Source organism: Petromyzon marinus, chromosome 52 (genome assembly GCF_048934315.1).
Source record: "Petromyzon marinus isolate PM22_M1 ecotype Great Lakes invasive population chromosome 52, UKy_Petmar_22M1.pri1.0, whole genome shotgun sequence".
Classification (NCBI taxonomy): domain Eukaryota; kingdom Metazoa; phylum Chordata; class Hyperoartia; order Petromyzontiformes; family Petromyzontidae; genus Petromyzon; species Petromyzon marinus.
The window spans coordinates 4545335-4570339 of record NC_133718.1 but is presented as its reverse complement, the minus strand read 5'-3'; the positions used below and the strand labels follow the sequence as shown (position 1 = coordinate 4570339).

The 25005-nt window shown below is 50.3% G+C and overlaps 2 protein-coding genes across 6 annotated transcripts in view; one reads left to right on the top strand and one right to left on the bottom strand.

Moving 5' to 3' along the window:
- ABHD2 (abhydrolase domain containing 2, acylglycerol lipase) overlaps window positions 1-9055 on the top strand; it is a 39859-nt gene extending 30804 nt beyond the window's left edge. Inside the window, exon 9 of the mRNA XM_032973965.2 lies at window positions 1428-9055. Coding sequence (XP_032829856.1) covers window positions 1428-1600 — 173 coding nt within the window. The 3' untranslated portion in view covers window positions 1601-9055. The remainder of the gene's footprint in view (window positions 1-1427) is intronic.
- A 6415-nt stretch (window positions 9056-15470) lies between these two features.
- The window catches only part of LOC116953609 (myocyte-specific enhancer factor 2C-like), a 118214-nt gene continuing 108679 nt past the window's right edge, over window positions 15471-25005 (bottom strand). For all 5 annotated transcript variants that reach the window (XM_076075155.1, XM_032973955.2, XM_032973956.2 and 2 more), the window contains 2 exons: window positions 23942-24062; window positions 15471-20588 (listed from right to left, as the gene is read on the bottom strand). In XM_076075155.1, coding sequence (XP_075931270.1) covers window positions 20177-20588; window positions 23942-24062 — 533 coding nt within the window. In that variant the 3' untranslated portion in view covers window positions 15471-20176. The remainder of the gene's footprint in view (window positions 20589-23941; window positions 24063-25005) is intronic.

Genomic DNA, 25005 nt, shown 5'->3' with positions numbered 1-25005 from the left:
GTATGCCAAAATGATAAAATAATGATATGTTGACACATTTTGGTATTTGCGCAATTCTGATAGCCACGAGATCATCGCGACGAAAGGCGCCGTATTATCATTGACGAGCGTCGTTTTCCAGTCAGGGGTCCGTATTCCCTCTGTGGTTTTTTTACCCAGGTGCTGGGCAATTTGTGAGTCGTTTTTTTTCTTTCGATTGTGGAAAATTTTGGCCGCGGCGCCGGGATTTTTCACGTCCGCTGTGACGCAGGCGGCTCGCGTGCGTCTGGGCTCGAGCCGCGAACCCCAGCAGTGAGCGTCAAACGCCAGAGATGGGGCGGGGAACCTTCACCTTGGCGATAGAGCCGAAATAGGATCCTTGGCCACCTTTGGCGGGCGACCGCACGCGTTAGTTGACGGGGGACCGCGTCGGACAAGCAGGCATGTTCGGTTTTCCGTGACGTCTAAAAAACGTTTCCAAGCGTGGTCGCTGGGCCTGAGTGTCGCCCTCGAAGGTTCAGCACGTGTGTGCGCGCGTGTGTGCTCATGTGTTCGCGCGTTACCCCATACACGTGCCTGGCTCAGCTCGGCATTCGATCGTATCCGTCGTAAAATAAAAAAAAGTTGCTTCGAGTGACGCCGGTCAAACACTGCGGCAAGGTTGACCGTTGGCGATCATTTTCGGTTGATAAAAAGACGTTGACCAATGCCCACTGTCACTGTTTAATGTTGCCTGCAGGATCTTGTTCTGAAATTTTTGACGGACTTTTTTGTTGTTGTTTCACTCTCCCATCGAAAGCTTGAGAGCATTTCTGGATTAGATCAGTCCGTTCATCCGTTCGCTTGTCTCTCTCTCTCTGTCTATCCTTCCGTAACTTGGAGAGGGGGTGGGGCGCACTTATCCCGTTGAAACAAACCTAGTTAACGAAAACGGTTTCCCAATGCGACACTAAGCAGTACAAAAAGGACAATTTGCAATGAACGCAGAGCGCTTGTCAGCCCGACGGTTATGGGCCTCCTCATTGCGAGTTAATTGCTGCCGAGGACAAACGCGCGCTGGGAAGCAACGCACAATCCGCTCGCTGACGCACACCACCACCTCGGACGTTATCGTCGTGGCTGCCGGTAAGGCTTCACCGAGCCACGCAGCTCTGCTTCGAGGACGGCCTGCAGAGACCAAGACCCGTCGGTAGCGGCGGCAGTCGTACGACGCCGCGCGGCGATGGCGTGCGTGCGCGCCCGTGGCGACCCTTCCGCACGTAACCAGGGTTTACCGTGACGTCACCAAGCGTGGCCTTCGCTCGCTCGCCGGTGTGACGGTGGTGGCTACGCGCGATTTTTTTTATCGTAATCATTTTTTTTTTAAATCCTAATCTTTCCTTTTGTTCGTTCCGTGGTCCTCTGCGCGCCCCCCCACCCCCACCCCCACCCCTCCTGCCACCCCGCAGAGAAAAAGGAGAACGTGATGTTCGCCCTGACGTTGCACGGCGGCCACCTGGGATACTTCGAGGGGGCGGTGCTGCTGCCGGAGCCGCTCACGTGGATGGACAAGCTGATCGTGGAGTACGCCAACGCAGTCGCCCAGTGGAGCAAGGCCCCCTGCGCCGCTAGCGACAAATAGACTTTGCCCGCCCCCCAAACAACCCCCCCCACCCCACATTCCCCCCCCCCCACCACCACCAAACCCCCCCCACCCCCGTGGAGAGCGAGAGCGAGCGACGGTGTGCGGGTCCTCGCGGTCAACCCAGCCTGAGACGTCTCGCTCGTTCTCCCGCCGAGATGAAGATGCAAACGAAAGGAGCCACCACTTTTTTGTTATTTGTTTTTTTTGTTGTTTGGCGGTGAGCGAAGCCGAGTGGCCCACGCTTTCACAGACGAAGGGGGGGAAGAGGGAAAAAATATTTGGAATGTGGATTGCGTCCCGTGGCTCACATCGATTTAGTCTTCACCATGAAAATTATGGAATTCTCTTTTTTTTTTTACAATATTTCAACGTGGCTTTTTTTTTACAATTCGTTTCTAGAATCGTTGTCCAGACGAAGTTGATGTTTAAGCCTGACTCGGCGTGAGTAACACTCGCCACGGGAACCGAATGTCGTGGCAAGGAGTAATTTTTTTGTTTTGAGGATTTTCATACTTGCCTAAACCTTGTTGTATTTTTTATGATTAATATTAATAGCAGCTGTGTCTTTATCGTCAATGTCGCTTGTGTGTGGAAGTGAAACGAAGCATAATTTTCGAGGGACCGTTGCACAAGTTTGCGTTTTGATGTCACCAACAGGAAGGGAAGTCCCGTGCATGCGACGTCCGTAAGTTTTTGTTGTCTGTGGCCAACGTATTTGTAAAAATGTCGTAATTTAAAGCAATTAATGCATACTTATGTCGAAGCATTTGCACTCGTAGCTTGATGGGGGAAGGTGGGGAGTCGGCAGGAGGGTCGGCGGATTGCTTTCCGTCGAGTGCGGAACGTGAATCTTGAAACGCTGCTGAGGAGCTAATCATTGGATCCTCGTCGTTAGAGGCTACTTCGTTTGTTCAGCCGAGAGAATTTCCGCTCGATGTCGCAACGCGTTCTTGCGACAGCGGCAAACGATTCCCACGTGGCTGGAAGGGTGCCGCGGTGGCGAGATGTTAACTCGCTCGCACGGTATGCAGGAGGTCGTGGGTTCTATCCCGCTCCTGGCGCCTGTATTATTCGGAGTTTGCGTGTCTCTCGCCCCCGTGGTCACGTGAATTCTTCCGCGGGTTCTACGTTTTTTTTCTCTCCACATTTAGAATCGACGTGCGTTCAGGGTATTTGGCTGCTCAAAATGTTCACGGGATGAGCCACTTCCGGTTGAGCTTTCATTTGTGGCCAGGTCGCTTCTGAAAAAAACACATCTCTGGAGCTCATTGGGGCCTTAGCTGGTAAAATAAAACAAATAGTTTGTTGTTTAAAGAGAGCGGAACGTGGGACGCGATGCCGAGCGTGGCGCACTTCAACCCGCCCATACTGGACATCCGTGAAAAAGAGATTCATAGCTCATCGGATTTCTCTAGTCTAAATAAAGATTTAGATTCCGATTCCGGAAACAAACATCAGAGAGCCAAGCGAAGGTGGCGTTTTTTTGCTTTCACGGCCGTCGCTTCGGGGCACAAGCCGCCGTCACACCGTTTGTGCCGGCACAAAGATTGTAACGCGGTGATGAAGGTTTTCTGAAAAATGCACGCTTCCTAAACACAAATTTCCCCCCCAAAAAATAGTTAAAAATCGTGTATGTGTATAAATAATATCGCGCGCGTGTGGTGTGTGCGCGCGTGTATGTATGTGTGTGCTGCTTGTCTAAGCGGAGATTTAACTCGCCACGCTGTATTTTAGAAAGTGTCTCGGTCGTGAGTGTCGGGGATGGGGGAGGGGTGAAACTTGTTCACCGATCTGATTGACTCAAACAATGAAAACACATTGGACAATCAATGAAGCGCTTGGATAATTGTGGACACGAGGCATTGAAAGTTAAAGGTTTGTCCCGTGACTTTTTCTAAACAGGTATGTTTTTTTTTATAGATTTGTATTTTCGTGACTGCATGGATCCATACTCCTTGGTTTTTTCGGTAAAGTCACGTAGGTAAAGAATATAAAAATATAAAATAAATTAGAATGAAAACAAAGAAATTTATTGTTTTATTTATTTATTTTCATTCTAATTTATGTTGTATCTTAATATATTTGTTTACCTACGTGACTTTACAAAAAAAAAACAAAGAGTAGGTATGTTTTTCGCAGCCGCTCGTAAAATCCGAGTGTGGTCTCTTCCGGATCCGGCCCCGTGTTCAGAATTGTCTTCTGAAGCTTTTTCCATGTGCTACTGCGGGTGGGCGGGCGGTGGTGGTGGCGCCACACCTCTGATCCAGCACTGTGGAGGCGAGAGAGTTGGTGGATCACTCAAAGATGTTGTGAAATTTCCATGCCTGTGTGTGTCGAGGAGGTGCCCGTACCCTGGCTTGCCAGGAGAAAAGTGGATAGAGCAAAGTGTGGACTAATCTCCCGTTTGTTCCACCTGGATGGGATTGAGTGTTGTGCCCCCCCCCCCCCTGTTCCCCCTCGTACACGTGGGTTCTCTTCCCCGCACGTTAATGGGCGCCGCGGTGATGAGATGTTAACTACCCCGCCTGGTATGCAGGAAGTCGTGGGTTCGATCCTGACCCTGACGCCTGTATATTTGGAGTTTTCATCTCTCCGTGACCGCGTGAATTTTCCTCCGGGTCATTCCGGTTTTTCCCTCCACGTTTTAAAATCAACATGCGTTTAGAGTATTTTGATGCTATACATTTCCACATGATAAGCCACTTCATTCAGCTCTCATTTGTGGCCAGGTCAAACATCGCAGTCTAGGACCACAGAGCTTTGGCAATTATTGGGGCCAGGCTCATCTGTGGTTTCCCTCGACCTCGATTGCCGAACAATGTTCAGCGCCGTTGCAAATTTGCAACGTTAGATTAGTACAACATTGTCGTTGACTTTGCTGTGATCGTATCCAGGAGTTGAGAAGAGGGGAGTCCCCAATCTGTTGTCTCTAGCCTTGTATGACCGCCCCAAACCCGGACGGGGTCGCACCTGGGCCCTGTGACTGGATCACTTGACGGTCGTTGGCTCTTTGTTTTCTCCACGAGGCTTTGGTGGCATTACCCATGTCGGATGTAATTACGCAGAGCAGTGCCCAGCTACCCAGGCATGCATAACAGTGAATACTAAAGCCATTTTTAACAACCGCAGCAGTGACGATGCGAAATAGAAAAAAAACGAGTAAGCATTAAGTGGCTTACGATAATTTCAGAGTGCCGTCTATTTCGGCTTTGCGTGACGTTTTGCATCGTCATGTTGCCGCTTGATTTTTACTTTTTGTGCGTTTTTTTGTCGCTTTGTTCGTGAGCACCGTTACATTTCTTGCGGCGTTTTGATTCTCTGCGGCTTGGAACGCGTGGCGTGCTACGGTTAATTCCGCGTGGTGATGTGAGCTGGGGTTGCCACCTCCGTAGGTACAAAAAACCGGAATATATCGTGGGAATAAGAGTATCTCACGATGCCTGAATCGGGGGGTGGGGGGGGAAGGGGATAGCTACACTTAAATGCACGGTCTTGAGTGGTGCATTAATATTATTGCGCAACTTGACAACAACTAGGACGGTTAATGTCCCTGGGAGGACTCGCAGATTTATCGAGGGTGGCTCGCTCAGAGTGGGGACAATCCTGGGGAAAGCCGGAGAAGGGAGGGGGGAGGAAACCCTCGCCCGCAGGAGAAGCATAACCCTGGCTTCGCTGTATCGAAGAGCATTGTTCCCCCCATTGTCCCCCCCCATTGTTCCCCCCATTGTTCCCCCCATTGTTCCCCCCATTGTTCCCCCCATCGCCATCCCGGCACGGCGTGTTTTCCCAGCGCGTCAAACGCAGGGGGTTTCCTTAATCGAACCGAAAAAAATCCGATACGAAACAATTTATTTCTTTACAATGCTGGTGGTGCACGTGCACAATTAATAACAGCAGGGGGCGAACGCGTTCCTCAGTAACGCTGCCATGAAGGGAAGCGAAGAGAGTCGGCGACGTTTCGGGCAACAATCCCTTTCTTCACGAGGATAAGGAATTGGTATTTATTGGGCGCTCAAATGCTCCAGCATCTCAAAACACCTTGCATCACATGGCATTTCTCGATCATTCCAGTGCCCTGGTGTAGTTTTTAATATTTTACTCAAGCCTGCTATCTATAAAGCTGGCCAGAGATAGAGGTTTATCTTTAAAGGGGGGGGGGGGGGCAGCGTTGTTGACGAATGCGTTGTGCGATTGGACGCCACACGCACCCACCGCCCAGGTTGTCGATGGTGACGATGCAAAAAGGTTTTCCCCCATTGGTATTTTAAACGCCGGTGTGAATTCCCAAATCTCACTCGAGATTGTCTGCGTTGCACCTGGCCAGAGTCTTATTTTGTTTTCGCCGAGATGAGAACTCAGGAGATCAGAATTGGGGTGGGGGGGGGGTCCTCATTTGCGAGAGTACGTGTGTACGTATGTTGAACTTCTTTCGCGCCGTACTTGGCCAACCGTGCTAATCAGAGGTGCGGGGGGGAAGGACAACAAACTAATACACAAAAAGAGGGACTGACCCCTGGGTGACCAAAATGATTAAAAGCAAAATAAAGTACAGCAGTGAAGGAAATGGAATGAGAGCAGAGCCGACAAAAGTTAGTTTTTAGCCTGCAAACCAGAGCTTGAATATGGTTAAAGGGATGCATAGATTCAGTTATTGTGACCTGTGGAATCATTTGGTCTGCTGTCCTTCCCCCCCCCCCCCCCCCCCCTTAAGCGGTCATTGAAAATTAAGGATTGCGTTGAGCTTCCCAGATGACAGATCATCGAGGATTTAAGTCGTCACTTTCTGGGAATTTTTGTGATTTTTTGCACTGATGTAATTTTTTGTTCTTTGCCTAGTTAATTTTTTACTCGCCGCACGCCTCTATTAAGTCGACGAAAACACATGTTTATGTGTTTACGCCTTTCCATTGTAACCTCTTTACTTTTAGCCTCTCAAATGTTTCTGTTAAATCGTTCCAGCTTACAGGCTCTTTCCGCGAAACGTTTTGTACGATTATTATCGAGTTCGTCAGAAATTTGCCGCTTTAACAAGTTTGACGCCGTTTTTCGCGAGTGGCCCGGTCCAATTCCCCTTCGTTGTGCGTGCACGTGATCGCTATTGTTCCGTTCTTCGTTTTTTTCACGATTGCAATTCATGGCCCTTCCTCTTCAGCACGCGCGCGGCTTGCGTACACCGCTGGGCTTTGCTTCTGGGCGGCAGTGGGGTGGGGGAGGGGCATCTTCTGGTGCCCCCCCCCCCGAGCTCCTGTCGCTTGGCTCACCCGGGAGGGCACTGAAGCCGTTGGCCTCCAGCGCTTACGTGGCCGTCGGTAACGTCTGGCCGCGGTAAAAAAATAAAAAATATAAAAAAGAAAAGAGGTGAAACATGTGAGCGAGGTGACCGGGTGGCCGGCTGGCTCAGAGGTCAGAGCGTCGAGTTGCCATCGCTAGGTGATCCTGGGTTGGATTCCAGGCACAGCTGCCTGCGAATTCGACCGAGTGCTCAGAGTGTAATCGAGTTGATGGTCTAAGCCCGGTCACCAATGACCACACACACACACAAAAAAAAATCCCACCGACTGTTTACTAAATTCTGGCCAAATTTCGTACTGAGAGTTAAAAACATCCGAATTTGACTGTCATGTGAATAGCACTGCTAGGCCCTAGCAGAGTGGATGGGAAAGTGCTGTCTCCTACTGTGTGGAGCAAAGGTAGCTTAGAAAGGGATCTCTGGGGTGGCTCCATGGCATCCACTTCTGTGGGCTGTTTTCTTTGCGCGGAAGGGTTTTTCGACAGTGCGAGAGATCGGATTAAAAATATATATTTTGTATCATGACATGGCAAAAACAAATATGGCCTTGCTTAAAGTTGACATTACACGAAAAAAATCGACTCCCCCAATTAATGAGACGGGGCAAAACACTGCAGTAGCTAAGGATTTAGGCTTTCTCGTGATTATATTTAACGATCGATGTTTTTTTGTCTTCGTTTGCCACGGTGACGAATCAAGCGCCTCCAGTGGATGAAGGGTTGAGGGTCAGCCAACTGCAACTTGCACACATCGGCCGTTGGATTTATCATGCCAGACCTGGGAGTCGAATCCCGTTTCAATTCCGAAAGAAACGGTGAGCGGAAAAGATTTGTTTTTGTTACAATGACATACCGTGGTTGCGAATCGCTCGCACAAATTACAATGGGAACCGACCCCCAGGTCTGTCTCGCACGCACAATTCGACGCTTGTATCGCAAGCCAGCGAATTGATTTTAATCGCCGAATCGACGGCATCCACCGTTTGAATCCTCCTGGAGGGAAGTTATTTCCACGTTAAAAAAAAAAATCTGTACGGCGAGTCCTCGTTCAACGTGCTGGTAGCAGATGCCTTGCTGAAAAGTGCCACGCTAAGGGGAAAAAAAACACATTCGGCGAAAACAATTTCCCCCAAAAAATGATGCAACGATCAAGTTTGGCGAGATAAACAATGTTAGCACACAACGCAGTGAGACTGCGGGACAAATACCTGATGGTACGCCGCCGCGTTACTGTGTCATTTCGCGTACCGTATCACCCTGCCGCCCAGCCGCAGAGCTCAAAAAAGTAGTTCGTCGTCGACCGCTCAAAAACCGTGTTGTAATGACACGTTATAACGGGAGGCGCATTCAGCGTTATAACGGGAGGGGGGAGGCGCGTTCAGCGTTATAACGGGAGGGGGGAGGCGCGTTCAGCGTTATAACGGGAGGGGGGAGGCGCGTTCAGCGTTATAACGGGAGGGGGGAGGCGCGTTCAGCGTTATAACGGGAGGGGGGAGGCGCGTTCAGCGTTATAACGGGAGGGGGGAGGCGCGTTCAGCGTTATAACGGGAGGGGGGAGGCGCGTTCAGCGTTATGCGAAAAGTCTTCCCGAATGAAAGCGCAACAGCGTTGCAGAAAAAAACGCCGCGTGAACACCACGCGTTAAGCGAGGACACGCCATACAAACTTTGGGTTTTCCCGCTAGCAGTTGCGCGGCTCCCAAACCAGTGTAACATTCGCCGTTGGCACTTAGGCTATCGCAGCCACGCGCGCTCCCAGGTGTCTCGCAGTCGTACTTTCGCTCGCGGGAAGAAAAAAAAAATCCGAAAATGCGTGCCTAACACGGAAGCTGCACTTGGGCTGTAAAGTTGGTGCGAATGTGGGGGGGGGGGGGGGTGGTAGCATGGAAGTGGCAGTGGTGGTGGCACGGCGGTGGCACTGGCACGGTGGTGGTGGCACGGCAGTAGCACGGCCGTGCCGTGCCACCGGCACGCTACTTAAACTTGGTGGCTGTGAGAACGTTGCCAGCGATGTTGGGGCGTGAGCGTTCGGGGCACGGAGCGCGTGTTCGCATTTGTCCGACCAACGATGCACTTTGCCTCCCTGAAGTGAGGCTTGACTCTTTTAAGAAGCTTAGAGAGAGAATACAAAGACAATTTAATAAAAAAAAATCATCCTTTGCAATCTGAGACTGGCCTTCAAGTTTGTACGGCGCAGTTCGTTGTTGGTCGCAAAGATTGTCTTCGTGCTGTCCCCCCCCCCCCTCCTTGTTTTTTAAATGTGTATTTGATCAAGTTCAGCTCTGCACTACCTGGGAGTAGGTGAAGAGATGGCACTACCGCTGCTTGAATCCATCTTTGCGGAGCGTTGGGTAGCTCACCCCCCACCTTTGGTATGCGTGGATGTTCTCCATGTCCGGAACTGGCCCAAACATCCTGAGAGCCAAGCCAATGCGACTGCTGGGTAAAATGCTTTTTTACGTTTAATTTTGTTGTCCTTCCGCCGCACCTCCGATTGGCTACGAACGGTGCGAAATTAAGTTCAACATACGCGCACAAACGATTTGTGGCAGTAATCGGGTTTCGTCAGCAGACGTCGCCAGAAGGGATTGGACGATGGCCGGCGGTCGAGAGACACGTTGGTTTTCACACCTGATGATAAACCGTTTGTGTTATGGTCGAAACGTTGTGAGAATTTTTATTTTTTATATATATTTTATTGTATCCCTTCAGCGTGACTTTACCGAAAGAGCTAAGAATATGAATTACTGCAGTCACGAAAGCTTAAATCTAAATTTAATGGGCAGCTCGTTGAGAAAACAAAGATCCCCCGTATATAGCCTTAACAGACTGTTGGGGGCAAGTGCTGTTAGCGAGCGGCACCTATAAAGGCCGGAACAGTGTGTACGAGGGGGGTGGGTGGCCAGCACCGAGTGGTGATGTTTTACACACCGCACCAGGGTACTCACTTTTGAGGCTGAGTCGATCGAGGGGTACGCCCAGCACCGGTTCACATAATCGTCACCGGTGTTGACGGTCGCTTCTGCGGCCGTCTGGAAGGCTCTCTTTATTACGATATTAGGAAGCCACTGGAGCTATGCCGGGTGAGGCCCTTCCTCATCCGGCAGTGGGCGTGGAATTGGTGACCGCGTGGACGGAAGATGGGGGCGGGGGGGGGCAAAATGGCGGAGATGAATTTGCTGAACGGTCTTGGCGGCCACCGTTGGGTTCTGTGGGATCCCGACAGGAGCCCGGGCAGACGCACGCGGACACGCGGACACGAAGGAGCCAAAGTTGGGGGGGGGGGGGGAGCGGTGACGGCGGCACGCAATGTTTAAAGCTTCGTTTATTGCCATGAAACGCCACAGTGTGCACAGCCATGTACAAGAACATCTGCAATTCACTGTGTAACCCCCCCCCGCCCCAAAAAAACAACACCCGGACCGATCCTATCACAGCGCAGCGTTGTCAACAACATCATCATCTCCGGTTTAAATTATATCCCTGTCTCCCCCCCCCCGCCCCCCATAGTTTTATATTTACGTCTCATGTGTGTGTGTGTGTGTTTGTTGGTGGGGGTGCGTTTTTTTTGTTCATTTTTATAAAATGATTTTTCATTATGATATATATTTTTTGAGTTTTTCATTTTTTTTATAACACCCACTCGTTTTTTTGCAAATAGACGGAGGCAGCAAGAGCCAGCTCGTGCCTCTGGCCTCTTCTGCGGTGACACAGAGCCCCCCCGCACTGAGCCCCCCCCGAGCCCCCCCTGGGGCTTCCATAACCCCCTATTCCACGCGCAAGCGCCCGCGCAAACCCCACCCCCCCCCCAAAAAAAAAAACAACAACAACAACCACCACGCGCGACATCGCGAGAAGAAAAACCACAACACAAGTCGTCGTAACAAACGCTCCGAGCTGGTTTCTCTCTCTCCGTTTGTTTTGGTTGGTACTGTGAGCTTCTTCTCCACGCGTTCTCTTCCACCCCCCCCCCCTCCACCACGTGGAGCGAAACGTCGGACATCGTGGCCGATCGACGCCCGCTGAGATCCTGACGGACGGAAGGCGTTGGTAGGGCGATTTGCTGCGCGACCGTGTGTCAAAATCAACGCGTGATTGTCCGAACGGCGGGTAACAACCGGGGCCTTAATTTCTCACTCAAATCTATATTTTCGTTACTTTCGTTTTTCCGGGTAGCTGGTGAGAGACTGAACGAAAGAGGAGAGTTGGTACGCGATGGATATTTAGTCGCAACCATAGCGACAGGTACACTCGGTGTGGTGTGGGTGCAAAAGTGTTCTCTGGGAGGCCTGTAGATTTGAAGACATTTGGCATGTGACAAGTATCCACAACCATTGAGAGGAACGATGGATGTGGTTTGCAGGGTGCATAAATGTTTCGGTTCGCCGATGCAGGCAGACTTGTTGGCCCCTTGCAGCAGCGGCAAGGGGCCAACAAGTTAGGGCCGGAGTTGTGGGTGGGTGGATTGGCCCACCAGCACCCAAGATAACTCTCCTCCCGAGCGGGGTGCATCATCACCGTTACGGTGGCCCTCAACACAAGCGGCTCTGCTGGCCTCCACCGCCCGAGGGGAAGGAGACGGGCCCGCCAGGTGTACCGATTGGGGGGCAGCTACATTAGTTTATAATAAAACCAACATTTGGGCGACCACAGCACGGTTGGCTACGTACGGTGGCGAGAAAGAAGCTCAACGGACGTGCATTTATCGAATGTCGCGGCGGCGGCTGCTGCTGTCGCGCGTCCGTGTTGGCATCTACGTGGTCGGATGGGCACCAGCGCAAAAGGTTTACCTCCGTGAGAATTTAGCAAAGTGGCGAAAAATAAATGTTGCGTTGTTTTTTTTTTATTGTTGCCCGAGTTCCACGTGCATCCGAGATGACCGTCGTCCGCTTTCGCAGAATGCGTTTAAACCGACGCGTGACCGCCCTTCGATCCCCAATGAGCTCGTGCAGGACTTAAGCGCCACAGGCGATTGTTAATTTAAATGATATCCCACGCCGATTTCAGTGAGCGCTGCAAGAGTGAACGCGTGTCACCCCCCCCCCCCCCCGTGCGTATGTCCACGTGTTGTCTAACAGTCGCCCTCACGTTGTAGAACAGATCGCCTCATCGTGAAACACGTGAGAAAAACAGTTAAGGATGCGCTTCTGCGGCCGTCTGGAACGCTCTTCCTCCCAATATTAGGAAGCCACCGGAGCGATGCACTTTTAAATCATCATCTAGATTGACAAACTCATTTCTTTAGAACTGCTTTTTGTGTTTAGTTTGCTGTCCTTCCCCCGCGCCTCGCATTCGCACCGTTGGCTACGTACGGTGCAAAAAGAAGTTCAACGCCCAGTACAAAGTAAGATCGCTTAACAAGAGACCGCTCGGAAAAGACAGCCGCGTGAATTCGCCCGTGAGAGCGACCGGAGGTCAGGCGAGGGCCTTAGACGGAATTGGCGGGTCCGTTCCAGATGACCGTTCTCAGAAGCTCGGCAGGGACTTCGAATCTGGATTAAGTGCTCCAATGGGCGACAAACAACCCCTGCGTACGAGAGGTGCCGTCGGCTGCTGCTGCTGCTGCTCCTACGGTGCCGCGGAGGTCACCGTCACCGGATTGACAGCGCAGCAACGCCGCTTCGTTGTGCCGTGCTGCTGCCATGCTCTCGACGTCTCTACGCCTCGCCCCCCCCCCCCCCCCCCCCCCCCCCGCATCGTTCGCCAAACCCGGCACTGACCAGAGTGCACGGTCAAATATAGCCCCGTGACCGGCACGGCGTGGGCAGGAAGGCCTCCCCCCCCCCCCCCCCCTCATCCAGCAGTGGACGTGACTAGCGGGAGAGGGCTGCAACGTGTTGTATGTACAGGCGTCCGCGACTCGTGCAGTCCCCTCTCTGGCCTCCTGCTCGTTTATTACGACCTCGAGCCCGCCGATAATCACGAGGTGGGTGACTTAACCTGGCCACCACCCCCACCGCGGAGGCCAAAAAAAGTTACCAGCCTTTTATAAGTTTGTCCACGTGCGCACGCACACACACACACATAAACACAGCTTGTGGACAGTCCAGTGCTTTGCAGTTGAAAACGTCTATTTCATGAAAACAAGATTATCTTTTTTTTGTTGCCTGTAATTTCAATGGGTCATTTTGAAGCATGACTATTACCGTATCTCATTAGTGAGACATCAGCTTTGGCACACATTTTGGGTTTAAATGATTTTATGCGTGTATTAAAGGGTGGGAGGGGGGGGATGAAGGCGTAGCCCTGCATGTGGTTATTTCCACCACTGCTGGAAGGAGGCATCCTCAGCGAGGGAGGCTCTAGACAGCCCCTCCAATGGGAGGGGCGTTATGATGACCTCCACTTCCACACTGGCCAAGATATCTGACAAGTGGTAGTACCCACACTTGACCCCACCCCACACGTGCTCTGGCTATCATAGACGCACTTGCGATGAATTTATTTACGCTGCAGGGTGGACAGATAAAGTAGTGGGCGGGAAAGGGGGGGGTATTTAAGAAACACCACCCCCATTATTTCAACTGCGGTGCTAGGTGATGGAATCGAACCGGCCACCGTCTGGATTGCAAGTCCCTGCGTGCTAACCATTACACCACGGTAGCATCCCACGTGTGTATTTATATTGAAACTGATTTAAATGAAAAAGAGCATTGTTCTTACTCCAAACACTGGAATGTCCAAAGCGAACCCTAAAGGAACACAACATTAAGTTATATATTTTTTTCAAGCTATAAATATTAAACCTCAAAGCATTAAAAAATAATGTGTGCAGCACGCACGCTGGCGTGCGGATGTGCTTTCACTGTTTTGCGTAGTGTGGCTTACAAAGGCCCCCCCCCACCCGCCAGAAAAAAATGATATCTACCCCCCTCCAATTTAAAATCTCAACCAAGTTCACACGCATGAAAGTAAAAAAATAAATAACGTAAAATAAAAAAAAATACTCTAATGATAAAAAAGTACACACCATTCCAAAAGAGAAAAAAAAATATATCATGCCACAAACCAAAACTTTTTTTTTTTTACGGGAGCCATTATAAATCAGTAAGGGCTGAAATGTTATTTGCGATAAGTTGCGTTGAGCTCAAAGCGTTAAACGCGTACAATTATAAATAATATTCATCTTTTATTTTATTTATGGAAGGACCTGCAGTGAGTCTCAAGCAGTCGTTTTCAAGAGGGTTCCTCTGCTACATTGGGATGTCAGTCCAATTCCATTGACGGGCAAAACTTTTTGCATGTGGGAGCAAACGCCAGAAGAGTCTGCAGAAAATGCACACAAACACACAAGAAGGGAGGATAGCAACTCAAACCTACGCTTCTCGTTCTCGACGCAACTATGTACAAGAGGCGGTTTTAAACGACAGAACCCCCGCCCTTGAGTCGAGTCAACAATCCCTCGAATATCCACACTTAAGTTACGGGACACCGTTGTCAATAACAGCCCATGAAATCATTCACTTTGTCCATCTACGTCGTTCCGTTGTTTGCCGGGCCAGCGTGTTCAACGTTAAAATGACGAATGCTGCAGTGCCACATTTACGTTTGGTGGTTTCTGATGACTGGACCGCTCACGCGACCAACGCGAGATTTTATTTTTTGCCCACTGCCGCTGTCGTTTGCTACGGTCCCGAGACATTGGCCCAAAAGCTTCTGTCGCCTTTTGACAACTTTAGCGCGCGACTTTCAACTCGTCGGAATTCGGACTCGGTAACTCCGAAAGGCCGAGCACGCAACGCCGCTACGCTCTTCGCCCCGCCGATCCTCAAAAAACAACGCAGATTTATCGTCCACGTTTGCGTCGCACGTTTTCCGTTACCTCTCTCCAACCACAATCCCATCAACAACCACCGCCACCGCCACAAGACGGTGGGGCGCCACATTCACACGGCTCCTCTCCGCGAACCTTTGACAACGCTTCAGCGCCCCCCTTCAACTCCATCCGTCACCTCCTCGACAGCCCACAATTCACATTTCTCGCACAAACCTACACGTGAACATTCTCATCGTCGTCGTCATCACGTCGTCTCTTACCCCCCCCCCCCCGTACTCGGTTATGAAATAATCGTTTCGGCGTAATTTCTGGCCTCGTCTTTCATGGAACTGTTTTGTTAATCGGTGGTCGCAAGATCAGATTTTTATTGATTTATTTATTATTGTTGTTCTAACTCGAGGATAACTTTGTCTCCGTACACAACGGAAACGGAGTGAAAACGTTGAAAATCAGGGGTGTAACGATGCATCGACCCGTTCATTAATATCGGCTACAAGCGGTTATTAAGCTCACCGGCGCACGCATGGAATCGCGCGCGGGATATTTGAAGTCCTTCAATTTGTGTGTGCGCGTTGTGGGTTCAGGTCACCCCTGGAGCCACTCGAGACGCGAAACCAATCGCCGGAGTTTGGGTTGAGAAAAAAAATATTCAGTTCTGGAATCGAATCGCGACCACGGAACGGCGTCAATTCCTCGCATCATTGCAAGAGTGCGCTGGGTTTAGCCGGTGAATTGCCAACCGCCGACGGAAAATACTTTTCAAATGACATCGGAATTACAAAAGGGAGGAGCCACCAATGAGGATATTTTGTGTTATCGTTTATTTTTTAAGTTTACCGAGTCCGATTATTGGGAGTGTTGTTGTTGTTGTTTCTGTGTGTTGACAAGCAAAACCACACTCCCGTGTCCATGTTTCCAAAAGCTCGAAAGTTTATTTTAGAGTTGTTAAATATAATGATAATAATACAACTCGACCCTGTCTGTAAATCCGTACGTTTTACCGAACAAAAACATAATATCACTGCTATTAGTAATTTAGAATTGTTTGAAACATTGATGATGCCAGGAGCCTGGGGTGACTCAGAGGACACTGCTGAGGTCCTGGTTTTGAATTTCGGGTTTCAGGTAGTTAAACTGGGTCCCCAAGAGAAGCGATTTAATGGTCTCAGCCCTGTCACCAACAATAACAACTGCACACCAGAGACCCATCACGTTAACTTTGGTTACACACTGAATTTGGCTAAATTCCTGCTCGAAGAATTACAAATATTAGTTTGACTGCCACGTGACAAAAGCCGATCTCGGAACAAGAGTTTGTGTGTGGGGGGGGGGGTGAAAAAGTCAGCAGGGCAAAGATGAGAGCGAAACAACACGAAAGCTGCCCTGTGGGTCATGACAGGTTATTTGTCAATACTTCACCACGCTGGTTAATGCGGGTTGGTCAAGCCCCGTGAGCAGAGAGAGCGTGGGAGCATAGGTGCAGGAGTACAACTCTACGGATTTCCCTGGCACTGCGTAGCCCTGCGGCATCCACTACGGCAGCCGCTCTACGTGCGGTGGCGCTTGCCAAGGCTGACCTTCTGAGACCGGACGGGCTTTCAGACACACTCCTGGCGAGCAGGACCCCCCCGTTGGTCCGTCCACGTGCACGCCGGCGATTCGGTTGCTAACAACGAGTTGCTGAAAGGAACATGGGTTTCATTGTCGGCAGGGTGGAGGAGTGGGGGGGGGGGGGGGGCGCTGTCATTGAGCCGTCATTCCGCACCGCACGGCACGCATTGGGGCGTCTTTGTTTGTGATGATGGGAGACACCTGGGAAGGTAAGGTTGGCTGATTTAATTAACCTAACGATGTAAAGTGTTAATGAACCGAAAACAAACAAAAAAATACGGGGAAAAATGCTGTGGGTCTTTTTGCTTTGTAAGTCGCGTTTTTTTTTTACTGTTAACAAACGTACGTGGGCTTGGGTAAGACAGGTCTCTTCGCTACTTGGAGTGACGATGATGGCGGATGGATGAGACTGGTGAAAGAATGGCAGCCAAAGGATGGAATGCGCCCGCTGGGCAGGATTCTGATGACAGCTACCAACGAAAGGAAGGACGATCCCTGGGGGGGAAAAAAACGGGATGGATGGCGAGGCCTAGGTAAGACTTATAAGGCTGGGTATAGACTTCCCACAATGCAATGCAACAAACCACAGCTACTAATCATGTGCCCCCCCCCGCCCCGTTTCTCATCTCAGGTGAGATGGGTGTCTTATTCTACATGATACATTTTCAACGATTATTCACATCCCCACCGTGCTCCCCCACGCTGTTACAAAGTGGCATTCCTTCTTATTGAGAGTGCCAGACAAAGTGTTTTTTGTTCGAGTTCCATACAAAGTTGTGACGACGTGCGAAAGTATTATGTTTTGTTTTGTTACTTACATATGGCTTGTTATTGCGTCGGTTCGCAAGTTAACAGTGAATGCTAAAACACGAATCTTGAATGCGTGTTTTTTTCTTCCATTCACACTGCGAGATGCGACGTTTGCTCGCGTGAACTTGTGAAATGAACAAGTGCCAGATCGTGCCCGTCGAAAGATTACCCTCCTGCGCAGTGCAAGCAGCCGCTGCCTTTTCCAAGAGAATATAAATATTCTAGGACAATAAATAGTAGTAGTAGTTATAATATATATAGATATAAAAAGACAGAGTCTTCCCATTCCTTTGCCGACCAAGCTCAACAAATATCTAGGGAAACCCAAAAGAAAATTCAGTGACGAAAGTCCACTCTGCTGGAAAAAAAATATATTGTTTTCTCTCTAAAGCGTGAAAATGTTTTGACGTGCGTAGATTTGAAAATAATTATTTCGCGGCAGGGTGCTGATCGATTGTCAATGGCCGGGGCAGGTTTGCGCGGAGCGCTTGGGATGAGAGGTCACGCAGTCAGAGGCATCTCCGAGAGACCCTTATGGCTTCTCATGTCTGACCAATCATACATAGGGGGACACGGTCTGTCCTCGCCCAATAAAACTAATTAAAATAACATGTACAATAAAAAAAAATCTACAAATGCCAATAAGTCGTTTTGTGTGCTCTCATTTTTACAATATATATTTTTTTTAAATTAGCAGACGATATCCAGGGTGGCAGCCTGCGCTCAAGCCTTTGGCTGTGCATCTATGATTGTCTGCAGCGAGGTCAGGCAGGCTGGGGGTTTCCGGTGTGTTTTCAGGGACGCGGTTGTCGCGCGTTGCGCTCCCAGCACGTGGGGCGAAACGTCGGACGCCGTGCCGAGCAGTTACGCAGGCACGCCCTGAAATCACGTCGGAGAGCCGCACTTCAGCGCGATCGCGGGGGAAAACAAGAAAAAAGTAAAAACGCCGACACGCAGGGCAGCCGGTTTTGGGCGGCGCGCACGCCACTGCACCCGCTCACTTTACCCAAAATAAATTCGCTCGCCGGGCTAGCCGCGACCCATCGACGCAGCGGTGAAAACCAAAAAACCGGCGCGCGCGCGCGAATCTCGATACGGCGCCACCACTCTAACCCTCGCCGTTCGTCCGCGATTGCCTCGAGATGAGCGTCGCGTCGGGGAGGAAGGCCCTCGACGCACGTCGCGCTGCCCACAGGCCGGGCTCCACGGAGGGCCGCGGCTTCGGACCGCTCGCGTGGTCATTTGGCCGGTTTATTGCGCCGCCGCCGCCGCCGCGAGGGAGGTGCCGTAGGTTGTGGAAGGGTCCAGAGACAAACGGCCGATTCGCTAAATCCCCAAAAAAACCATGCCGCTTGAAACAATCGGTTATGGAAAGCAACAAAGCTGTGACGTTCTCGTAAATGTCTTCTCCAATTTGCGATATGTTGACTTAGGAGAGCCTCCCTGAGTCCCCAAGACTTTTATTTTGTTTATGAGAGTTTCGCCTGCATGTAATGTCTGGCCAAATTACGCTTTGGGCGATGAACAAAGCTTGAGATAAAGTTCTGCTGTGGTTCGTGACGGCTTCGCAGTTCATAGGCACGGAACGAATCGGATTAACATCGGTTCTTACACGCGTGTGTTTGAGAAATTAAAATTGTGGGGTGATAGCCGATTTGGTTACGACTTGCGTGCAATCCGCGCGCAAAGGGGCTACGGAAGGGCTAATGGAACGAACGAGATGGGACGAACGAATCCAAACGAGACAAAAACACAATCGAACCTTTAAATAATCGGACGTTGCCCTAGCAATTGAATCGTGGTGACGCCACGGGTGGAATGGGGGGGGGGGGGGGGGTGGTGTAAGGGGGCAGTGAATCGTGCCGACGACCGGTTCACCATGCGACCCTGCTGCCCGTGATAAAATACAGGGCGATCCATGTACAGACTCCCCACAGAGTTCTTCTCTCTCTCTCTCTTCTCAACGGGCGGGTGAACGCTGCGAACGCGGCTGACCTCCCCCCCCCCCGCCGCCCGCCCTCACCGCACCCCGTGCCTTGAGGAGGCTGAGCGTTACAAGGAGGAGCACGTCGACCTTACCGCTGGGACTCCGAAGTAAAAATTTGTCTTTTCACTCTCCTAGGTGAACGCACCCGCATGTCGCCGTTATTCCGGCGGGGCGTCTCTAAAACGGGATCAACCGCCCTCCGCTGCGAGGGAAACCGGCCTCGAACGCGACGGTCGGTCGGTCGAGGGTTCACGTTTTCCCCTGCGACCGAGACGCACGATCGTTGCCGTTTGTTCGTTTCGTTGTTGTGCAATTTTTTTTGCGCGCGTGCGCGTTGATATTTAACATTTTTTTTCATTTAAACAGGACAGTTTGTATATAAAATAAAAACGATAACTCCTCAGCTTTGTTCGCCTCGCTCGCCCAACCGCTCAGCGGCTTTCGCGCGCCCCCCGCGCCCGTGGTTCACACTCGGAGGAGTGTGCCCGCCCCCCCCAACAGCAAGTTAACATGTTTTCTTGTTTATCTCTTCATTATTCTAAACCGCCCTCGCCCCGCGTCGCGAGCACAATGGCAGCGGCGGCCCCGCGCGAGCCCGTTGTGCCAGGCGAGGTGCGCTTTGAATCTGTACAGGTACAATGCTCGGCCGTCTCGCTTTAAACGGCTCAAATTAAACGTACGCAACCCGTAAATGCCTCGGTCGTTTTTTAAACGTTGACGCTTTGGGGGGGGGGGGAAATCGCGGCGTTTTAAAAAAAAAAAAATGTGCTCGTTGACGCCGTTGTTGATAGTTCTATTAAAGTTACGTTCGCCTCGCTTTCACTTTGCTGCTGTCATTGTTGCGTGTGTGTGTGTGTGTGATATTTCACTCCAGTCTTTATGCTCACCTTTATTTTCTTATAAATTTCTTTACTTATACCATTATTAGTAGTAGTATTACGACTACATTAAATTAGAAATTTTTCTCAATTTGCGGGGGAGGGCGGGGAGGTTAAAATAAGCGTTGCCGTTGTTTCTAACGTTGTTGTTGTTGTTGTTTGTTTGTTACCGCTAACGACCGCCGTGGGGTTTCCCCGTTTCCGTCGACGCCACGTGGTGCCCTACGTCGCCCAACTCTCCGTGAGCCGCGCCCTCTTCAACAACGGCCCTTCCCCTCCGCTTGCCTCATGCTGCTGCTGCTGCTGCTGATGGTGGTGGTGCTGATGATGCTGCTGATGATGCTGCTGCTGCTGTTGTTGTTGCTGTTGCTGATGATGCTGCTGCTGCTGCTGATGCTGCTGATGCTGCCCCGCCCGACCCATCCCGGCAGGCATGAGGTAGTCGCCCCCGGTGCCGCCGCAGGGGTCGTCCGGCTCGCCCCCCTCGTAGGGGCTCAGGCGTTCGCTCGGACGCCCCAGGGGGTCCTGCCGCTGCATGGTGGCGGCCCCCGGGTAGCCGGGACCGCCGCCCGACGAGATGGGGTCCCGCGACGGAGACAGCGGCTCCGACTTGACGCTCGGGTAGCCGCACGACCTGCGACGGAACAAGGCGTTGGTTGGCTCAAGGTGCTCCGTGACGCAGTTTTGAAAGCGGCGGGTTTCGATGGCAGGGGTTAGTGCAAGGGCCCGAGGAGCGTGTGACCGAAATTCAGGGCGCGTGGGGGTCACTAAAGGGCTACGGGGGAGGGATGGGACGGAGTGGAGGGGCGAGGGGAGGGGAGAGGAGGGCAATGGGCGATGGAGAAGAGGTGAGGCTTCCAGAGAGGAACAGAAAGAGGTTAAGGAGGGGGACTGCTTAAAGCACAGGGGCAGTGTTGAGTCTATGGTTAGTGTTGAGTCTATGGTTAGTGTTGAGTCTATGGGCAGTGTTGAGTCTATGGTTAGTGTTGAGTCTATGGGCAGTGTTGAGTCCATGGGCAGTGTTGAGTCTATGGTTAGTGTTGAGTCTATTGGCAGTGTTGGGTCTATGGGCAGTGTTGAGTCTATGGGCAGTGTTGAGTCCATGGGCAGTGTTGAGTCTATGGTTAGTGTTGAGTCTATTGGCAGTGTTGGGTCTATGGGCAGTGTTGAGTCTATGGGCAGTGTTGAGTCTATGATTAGTGTTGAGTCTATGGTTAGTGTTGAGTATATGGGCAGTCATAATAAAGGTTTTTGGGTTAGATCGCGTTTATTTATAAATGTGTCGTAACCCTCCACCACCCGACACGGCCAATCAGCAAAAAAAGTGTCACGTTGACAAAAGACAAATAATTCACTACTTCAGCCCACCGGTGTGTTGAAGAATTAATCCACATTTACAGTTTGAGTACGACGTTTCGCTGGTAAATACATCCAGCATCATCGGGCAATTCGCCAGAATGGTAAAGCCCTCGCTTGCTCCCGGTTTTATATAGAGCAGCAGGGTGACGTCATCACTTAACTCATATCAGGTGCAGTGATTAGAGGCGGAGGGGGGGGGTATTGTAATTATATAATCGATTAGTAATCAGTCATTGGTTATGATTAGTAATGAGTTGTAGATTAGTAATTCTTTAAATCAAAATGTAATGTGTATTATTTAATAATACGCTTCCAGGCCGCACTAAGCCGGTAGCTGTCAGAGCGATTAAAGTTATTCTTGTTCCTCTCAATTTCAATGGATTCTCTAATTAGTCTTTGCCAGTAATAATTAGTTTTACACACCACTGCAACATTGTCAAAATCAATTGAGTGTCCTTGTTGACAAGCATGTTCTGCCACTGCCGACAGTTGTGTTTGAGATAATTTAATATTTCTCTGATGTTCTTTTAGTCTTACGCTGATGTTACGTCCCATCTGCCCAATGTAGCAGCTGCCACATGAACAATTAATCCGATATACACCTTCTGTTGATAGTTTAGGTAATGCATCTTTAGTGCAAGATACTAGTTTTTGAATTTTGTGTACTGTACCAAATCTTACTGTAATGTTTTGCTTTTGCAAAACACGGGCTAATTTGTCAGTTACTCCTGCGATATATGGAATTTTTATTGTTTTGACAATCTGGTCGCTTTCAGCAATATTGCTTTGCAATCGTGATTTGGCATTCAGTGCTCTGTTAATTTGAGCATTATTGTAGCCATTCTGTCATAGTGCGTCTTTAACGTGTTTAATCTCTCTCACTAGACTCTCACCATCTGACACTGTTTTGGCCCGATGTATGAGCGTCTTGATAAGAGAGGATTTCTGAGCTGGATGATGATGTGATTCTGCATTCAGATAGGCATCAGTGTGCGTTTGCTTTCTGTAAACGCTGTGTGTTATTTTACCGTTTAGGCCATGTCCAAGCAAAATATCTAGGAATGGGAGTGTGTTATTCACCTCCATTTCCATGGTGAACTGGATGGCCGGGTTTTGTGCATTGAGATGATTTAGAAAATCATTAAGTGTATCTTTACCATGTGGCCAGACAACCAAAGTGTCATCCACATACCTAAACCAAAAGGATGGTTTTAATGTGCTCGAGGCAAGTGCTCTTATTTCAAAGTTTTCCATGTACAAATTTGCTATAGCAGGGGATAAAGGAGAACCCATTGCTGCTCCTTCCTTTTGTTTAAAGAAATCCCCTCTCCATAAGCGTATTATTAAATAATACACATTACATTTTCATTTAAAGAATTACTAATCTACAACTCATTACTAATCATAACCAATGACTGATTACTAATCGATTATATAATTACAATACCCCCCCTCCGCCTCTAATCACTGCACCTGATATGAGTTAAGTGATGACGTCACCCTGCTGCTCTATATAAAACCGGGAGCAAGCGAGGGCTTTACCATTCTGGCGAATTGCCCGATGATGCTGGATGTATTTACCAGCGAAACGTCGTTCTCAAACTGTAAATGTGGATTAATTCTTCAACACACCGGTGGGCTGAAGTAGTGAATTATTTGTCTTTTGTCAACGTGACACTTTTTTTGCTGATTGGCCGTGTCGGGTGGTGGAGGGTTACGACACATTTATAAATAAACGCGATCTAACCCAAAAACCTTTATTATGAATAATATTGGTCGCGAAAGCCTACGTGTTAAACTATATGGGCAGTGTTGAGTCCATGGGCAGTGGTGAGTCTATGGGTAGTGTTGAGTCTATGGGTAGTGTTGAGTCTATGGTTAGTGTTGAGTCTATGGGCAGTGTTGAGTCTATGGGTAGTGTTGAGTCCATGGGCAGTGTTGAGTCTATGGTTAGTGTTGAGTCTATGGGCAGTGTTGAGTCTATGGGCAGTGTTGAGTCCATGGGCAGTGTTGAGTCCATGGGCAGTGTTGAGTCTATGGTGCAGTGTTGAGTCTATGATTAGTGTTGAGTCTATGGGCAGTGTTGAGTCTATGGGTAGTGTTGAGTTCATGGGCAGTGTTGAGTCTATGGTTAGTGTTGAGTCTATGGGCAGTGTTGAGTCTATGGGCAGTGTTGAGTCCATGGGCAGTGTTGAGTCCATGGGCAGTGTTGAGTCTATGGTGCAGTGTTGAGTCTATGATTAGTGTTGAGTCTATGGACAGTGTTGAGTCTATGGGCAGTGTTGAGTCCATGGGCAGTGTTGAGTCCATGGGCAGTGTTGAGTCTATGGTGCAGTGTTGAGTCTATGATTAGTGTTGAGTCTATGGGCAGTGTTGAGTCTATGGGTAGTGTTGAGTCTATGGGCAGTGTTGACTCTATGGTTAGTGTTGAGTCTATGGGCAGTATTGAGTCTTTGGGCAGTGCTGAGTCTTTGGACAGTGTTGAGTCGTTGGGGGCAGTGCTGCAACTGAGCGTGCGAGTGAGCGAGTGGTTGAATGAGCGAGAGAGTGGCTGGATGAGTAAATGGATGAGCGTGCGAGCGAGCCATTGAACCAACGCCCGCCCGCTGTGCTCCGAGTGCCACTCACAGCAGCTGGTTGATGTTGGTGCCCTGCTGGTGGTGCCAGTTGGAGAGGGAGCTGATGCTTAACGAGCCAGGAGAGTTGAACCCCGTGAGACCCGACAGGTCGGCGCTCGACAGCGCGTATTCTGCGACGGACAACACACGGAGCACGGGTCACCGACGCGCGCAACGTTCAAACTTCTTGAGCACCGTACGTAGCCAACCGCCTCTAATCGGAGGTGACGGGAGCAGAAGGAAGACAAAGTGAACACAGACAGCACGTCTGAAGAAATGAGTTTGTCAATCTGACGACCGACCGACGCGACACGGCCAACTCGATCGTGGCGGGTTCTAAATTCCCATCGTCGACGGCGACGACGACGACGATGATGATGATGACGACGCGAACGGTGGTGGCACCGTCTGTAACGAGGTTCACGTGGCACGCCACAGGGCAGGCTGGTTGTATGTTGTACGCATGTTGAACTTCTTGAGCACCATACGTAACCAACCGTGATAATCAGAGGTGCGGGGGAAGGACAACAAACTAAAAGCACAAGGCCAGTTTTAAAGAAATTAGTTTTCAATTTTAATTTTGGTGGTGGTGGTTGTGGGTGGGCCGACCTCAGGGCCACGCCTGCAGAGGCCCCGCGATGCATTGGCCTCAGTGAGTGAACACTCTTTTCCAGACGCTGGAGGGCGCTCTTGAATTTTAATTCCGAAGCAAGCAGGGGCGGTAAGACCGTCATAATCACGATGATTTATACAACTGGCACGGCGTACGAGGCGGTTGGGTGGCCAGCAACCACGCCCGGCCGCCTCTGTCTCCCGAGTGGCGATGTTACTACGACTACATCGACGTTACTCCATCGCCACTCCGGCGAGATGTCACAGGACTCGAGACTGTAAATGTTGTGGGCTTACTCTCCAACGCACCGGTTGGTGCTGAACTCGTAGCGAATTGGCCACGTTCTGTTAACGTGACAAACCATCACAATTAGGCTGTGTCGGGTGGCGGCGGGTTTAACGACACATTCATATCGACGCGATCTAACCCTTCCACCTATATTATGGGTAACAGTGGACGCA